The 6,000-nt window shown below is 34.9% G+C and overlaps 2 protein-coding genes across 2 annotated transcripts; both read left to right on the top strand.

Moving 5' to 3' along the window:
* Window positions 1-959, top strand: LOC11419946 (F-box/LRR-repeat protein At3g58930). The gene has a single exon (XM_003605101.3). The coding sequence runs from the start codon at window positions 127-129 to the stop codon at window positions 751-753; it is 627 nt and encodes a 208-aa protein (XP_003605149.1). The 5' UTR covers window positions 1-126; the 3' UTR covers window positions 754-959.
* A 1,238-nt stretch (window positions 960-2,197) lies between these two features.
* LOC11430454 (F-box/FBD/LRR-repeat protein At4g26340) lies at window positions 2,198-3,663 on the top strand. The gene is made up of 3 exons (XM_039833884.1): window positions 2,198-2,663; window positions 2,798-2,950; window positions 3,132-3,663. Exons 1-3 carry the CDS (start codon window positions 2,313-2,315, stop codon window positions 3,393-3,395), a joined length of 768 nt encoding a protein of 255 aa, XP_039689818.1. The 5' UTR covers window positions 2,198-2,312; the 3' UTR covers window positions 3,396-3,663.
* Window positions 3,664-6,000: the final 2,337 nt, after the last annotated feature.

The raw sequence follows: 6,000 nt of genomic DNA, 5'->3' as shown, positions 1-6,000 counted from the left end.
AAAAAAAACAAATTAAGGGTTTCTCTCTCGCTCTCGTTTGTATTCTGTGGCTCGCATCCAAACGTCTTCACCTTTCTGCAATCATTCCAAATATATTGTGAAGTCAAAGACAAATAGATCACTAGAATGGTAGAGTCCAACTCAAAACGACAGAAAGCATCGGAAGAGAATGATGACAGGATCAGTAGTTTACCAGACGATGTCCTCAACCACATCCTGTCATACCTTCCGATCAAAACTACTGTTGCCACCGGCCGTCTATCTCGCCAGTGGCAACACCTTTGGAAACATCTCCATGTGCTAGATTTCAATGAATATGATGACTACCACCGCTCTGATAACCGTAAAGAACAACTCAGAAGGTTCGTTGTGTTGGTGAACAACGTGCTCCATCGTAATCGCCATGGCATTCGGAAAATGCGTCTTACCTGTGCTCACTCCCTTGTCGATGACGACAATTTCCGTTCCCATACAGTTGACACTTGGGTTCGTTCTGTCATTGGGCCTCAACTCGAGGAACTCGAACTCGACCTCGATCTCTTTTCTGACGACTTCGATGAACCCCTTGATGGACCCGACTTCGATGAACCCCTTGATGGAACCGACTTCAAGCTTCCTCTGAGCCTCTTCACTTGCCCTAACCTCGTTTCACTCAGGCACGTGCTTCTATTTTTTATTGCTAGTTTTTCTTTTTTAAATGTCAAATGCCATTGTGGGAAAATTGAATCTTATACCTGTACGTCACACTTATAACAGTGTTTGAATTAACTTATCCATCTTCCATAAAAACTAAGGTTGGTAATGATAGGCTTCTGTGTCATGACAAACCATAGGAACAAAGTTAGTGCACCAAATTCAAGAACAAGTACTTCATAAAAGATGTCTTGCAGGGAATCCACTAAAAAAAATTCAAAGGTTAACTTGAGAATATTTTCAGGTATTGAAATACTAATCATTTTCAAAACATTGTCCCTAGCAACAAAAACTAAATTGAAATTATTTAGTCTCTTGTATAAACCTTGGCTATACAAAAAGTTGCAAGATCGACAAAAGACACATTAATTCTTGCTACATCAATCTTAACCCAACTATCACCAAACCAATGCTTAGACTTACTCTTCCAACCATAGTTTGTTTACTGATAAATGAAACCCAATATTTTGCTATGCACAAGACACAAAATTGTAACACCCCCTGATTAACAGCTAGAGAAATGAGGGTAACCCATAGTATTTATGTAAACTTCTACACACTAAGGGTCTTGAAGGAGAAAAATGAGGGCATCAAAAGTGTTTTGGAAGTTCTCTGCATCTATAAATTTGGTACATGTTCCCATAGTAGTTAATTGCGGATAGTAGTGCGTATCGGCCGACCCTAAAAGTGGGATAGTGGGATATCGTATAGCGGTATGACAAATAACGGTCACCAATATTTGATCATTTTTTTGGACAAATTATTTGGATAATACTATAAAGTTTAAAAAAAACTTATATTTAATATAAAATTAAATATAACACTCAAATCTCATAAAACATTCTTAAATCAAAACGCCAAAAACCAAAAGACAGAAGAACAACAAAAAAAACATAAAAGAACAGAAACCATAAAACAAAAGAAAACAGAGGAAAAAAAAAAACAGAGAAAGAGAGAAGAGATCTCCAAGTTGCGTTTTCCAGATGGAAGATAGAAGAGTGTGTTTCATGGCACATCTAAGAAGAGAGTAAGGGTTGAAAAATGTTAGGGTTTACAAAATCCCCAAAATACCCTGAAAAAGGATTTAAAAATATGGTCAATTTAGAAAATTTCTACTATAATCAAACAGTGGTTGAAGTGGCCACTACGCTCTGCTACACCACCGCTATAGCAGCTCAAGCGGCCGCTATATCATCCCGCACTGCTACGACTATTACCGTAGCGGTGTGCAGACGTTACGCTACGCGCGGCCGCGCTATAGCGTCGCTATTGACTACTCTGCATGTTTCTCCATTTTACTAGCTTTAACAATGTACATAAGGTTGTCAAAATCGGGACTCGTAAAATTGCAATCAAAATCGAAGGATTTTACTCAAGGACTTTGGTAATATCGATATAGGATAGCAAAATCATAAATTGTAAAATTGCAATTAAAATCGAGGATTCTACCAAAACAAAAAATAATGCTAAATATATGTTATGAAATTTCATATAATATAATTTGTTTGTTACACAGTATTCGTAGTGAAATTCATCTAAACATTCAAAGCTCTACGACAATAAGTTTACCATCACTGAAGATACTGCTAATTGACATCTTCGGTTATGTGCAAATCCCTATGGTGAATGCACTTCTATGTGGCTGCCCAAACATCGAAGCTCTAGATCTTAAATTTCTAACCAATAGCTTGGACAATGTTTTCCTTCCACCTACCTTGAAAAGGCTGAAAATTGAAATAGAGAGTGATGAGGTCGGTCCTTTGCTTGAAATAAACGCGCCAGATCTTGAGTACATCAACATTTACCAATACAGATTCAGCGATGTATTAAACATGAAAAACTTGCACAATGTTGTAGAAGCAAGTCTTTATTTCGTGCCTTTGTCGTATGATTTCGTCGACCCATTACTCAAGCTCCTCAACAATCTCTCCAGGACAAAACATCTAGTTTTGAGAGTTTCAACAACCAAGGTTTAGTTTTATTTCAGTTATTTGTTGTTTACTTCATCATTTATATATATAGAGTGAGTTAGTAATCATGATTTCTATCTATATAGTTCGATATGGTTTTGTACTAATTAATACTTGACAATGCGGACGAACAGTGGCTGCTTGGTGAACCCCGTGATCTACTTTTTCAAGATTTTTGCTATCTGCTTCATTTAGATATCATTCTTCCCTGGTTTGACTCCAATTCTCTTCTCAGCTTGCTTCACAAATGTCCTATTCTTCAGGTTCTTAAAATTCAAAATTATAAGGTATGTTTAATCAAAGCTTAATTTGATCTACAACTTTGATGCGAAATTAACCAAATTTTATAAAATAGATTACATAAATTAGAAGTAGCATCTTATTGAACAGTACACCACTGAATAAATAACATGATTAATTCATTCCTATGAATATTGCATCTTATTCAAGACCTTTTGTTGCCTACAGGAACAGTCACCAATTTTAGGATGGGCTCCACAGCCAAGTGCTCCTAATTGTCTCGTATCCTACCTTACCTTTATTCAATTTAAAAAATTTCAAGGATTTTCAGATGAGATAACATTTATTGAGCATGTTTTGCAAAAAGGACTTGTTTTAAAGACAGTGATTATTGCTGATATTTCTCTGGACCAAGGTAAGAAGTACGACATTCTAAAAAGATTATCGAATGTGCCAAGAGCCTCAGAAATGTGTCGTCTTACATTTGACTGAGTAGTATCTCCAAATAAAGAAATGGTGTGAACTCTAGATCTTGATGCATTTTCTTTGTCATAGTACACCAAATCAAATCTTGGTAACACTCAAAGTTTCTAAATTTTCTTTGAACTCGTTAGATGTTATGCAAAAGGTGCAACTTGTTGCAAATTAACTTGGTAATTTTCTATTTTTTGATATTATTGTCACACCAACTAAAGCTTTGTTTTTTAGGGACATTAATTAGTGTTCACTTTGATGGATCATAATCACCTTTGTCGATGAAGTACTTTCTTTTCTATTATTAGCTTATTACAAACCTTGTATTCATGAGTTTGATCTTCTATACAATCTAAGGTGAGCATAAAATAGTCTTGTGGTATTTGCATTCAAGCGATTTTTTTTTATGTTCGTGGATCAATTACGATTTTCATTCTCTGTAAATGATTACGGAATAAATTAGCGGGTTCAATCATAATTTTAACATTTCTGTTATGTATTTCATTAGCGAAATTGGAATAAATTACGTGGATCAATTATTTGTTGATGTCTTACAATAGGCACACTGCAACTGCAAGTACATAGGAAGAAAACTTTCTTTTGCACAAAAAGAGAAGTATTAATGTAGTTTACATTTGTTTGAATTACTCGGTAGAACCATGTTTGCTCAGATGATTTGGGCTTAAAAAGATGATAATGGTAGCAAAACTTTTAATGTGTACTCTGCATTTCATTCGGTTCAAAAATCTTTTGACAACTACTATGTATTTCCATATTTTGATGGCTTGTTGGCTAAATGAAATTTTTTTTTTCCTATTGATTGAATTTTTTCTGTGTCGTGAGGAGAATACAGGAAAGCCATTGAAATGTTGATCTTCTCTTTTAACTTTAAAAAATGGCTTTCTAATCACATGTTTGTAGTGCCCACCCTAAATATCTTATAGTGTGTCCGCCCCTGCGTCGCCTCTGTGATAACCCGTTTATGCCCACATCGATGCCATTGTGGTTGGTCAATCCACACCGTCGCTAATTTTTGCCGGTGGCCAAGGATACCACCACCCTTCCCCTTTTTTCATCTCTCTATCTCAAAGGTGAAAGCCAAATGTGTAAGGCTTTCGCAGCACTATCACACTTACCACATACCCCAATCTTTGTTTTTCTGTTCATCCACGTTTGATATAGCAATAGTACATTCAAGCTCTGAGCATTGACATTAGACACGACACTGACTCGTCGACATCGGGAATTTTTTTTAGAAAAATGAATTAACTGAATGCAATAACATGTGACCATGTCAGTGTCGAACACTGGACCAGACACACTTACAATCAGAACTCAGAAGTATCGGTGATAGAAAATATTCAAGATCTATAAAGCATAGCATATATATATATATACTTTGTCTTAAGAGGAATCCAAAATTTGAATGTATCATCTAGATAGCATATTGACTGTTAACCTTCTTTGAAAGCATCCTTGTAAGAATAATACAAACATCTTACATTATGTTATTGTGTTAAGTGTTAACCATTTGAAACGGAGTAAGAAACCATCGTAGATCCACCGAAAGAATAATGACAAAATGGTAACTTTTTTTTTGTGAACTGACAAAACGGTAACAAAATACAAAACATTTATGTGTGGAATGAATCCACGCATATATACTTGAATGTAACATAACAAAATGTCAGCTTTTTTTTGCAGATTTATGTCTTGTATTAAATTTGAAAGTTGTATATTACATTCTCAATTTTCTAGAAAAAATGACTGTGAAAATCACAAAAACAAAACTACTCAAGGTGACATGGGGAATTTTGGAAGCTAATTAAATGCTATCTCATAAACTTACTTTTCATTGTGTACTCTTTCTCCTCTGTCAACAAAGCATGTTGAATGCAAATCAAAGCCATGTTAATATGAATTCAATCATGTTCAATGGTGAATAAATGAAATGTCAAAGAAACTGAAACAACACAAATAATGTAAGGGTTAAGAAACTGAAGTTAACACAATTGTTTCGCATTCACCTATGTTTTCAACTATGTAAGAAAAATAAGAGAATGTTGTCTAATGAAGGTATCTATTTAGAAGATGATTATTTGGCAGCCGGCAAGAAGAACCCATCAACGTGAATGTTTCATCCCAATTGTTCTACGTGTCACGATATAGCACCGTGCAGCAATCAGGCCATCATGTATCATATTTGTGAAACAAAGCGACCCTTTTAAGTCACCTTCTCCAAACCGCGTCTCTCATTCTCTTTTTAATAGCCACGCATACAACTGTCATGTTGACATATATCTCAAATCGTTGTTTGGCAGCTTAGCTAAACAAGGGAAACTATGAATGAAATTTAAGAATGATATTAAAAAATCATGAAATCATCTTTGAGATAATCTGTTGCGATACTTATCAATTCCCTTCTTCTTTTTTTGGATACAACTTATCAATTCCCTTCTATAAAATATATATTTTATTTTCTATGTGAAACACCGGTAAATATTTGTTCCCCACTCGTTGCATATTTTATGTGCTTAAATATGCGGAAGAAAATTTTTATGAACCAATAGAAGAAAGTCAATATGATAAAATTTTGAAAAGTAATGATTGATTTGAAAATATC

Source organism: Medicago truncatula, chromosome 4, assembly GCF_003473485.1.
Source record: "Medicago truncatula cultivar Jemalong A17 chromosome 4, MtrunA17r5.0-ANR, whole genome shotgun sequence".
Lineage (NCBI taxonomy): Eukaryota > Viridiplantae > Streptophyta > Magnoliopsida > Fabales > Fabaceae > Medicago > Medicago truncatula.
This window is presented reverse-complemented; position numbering and strand designations above follow the sequence as displayed.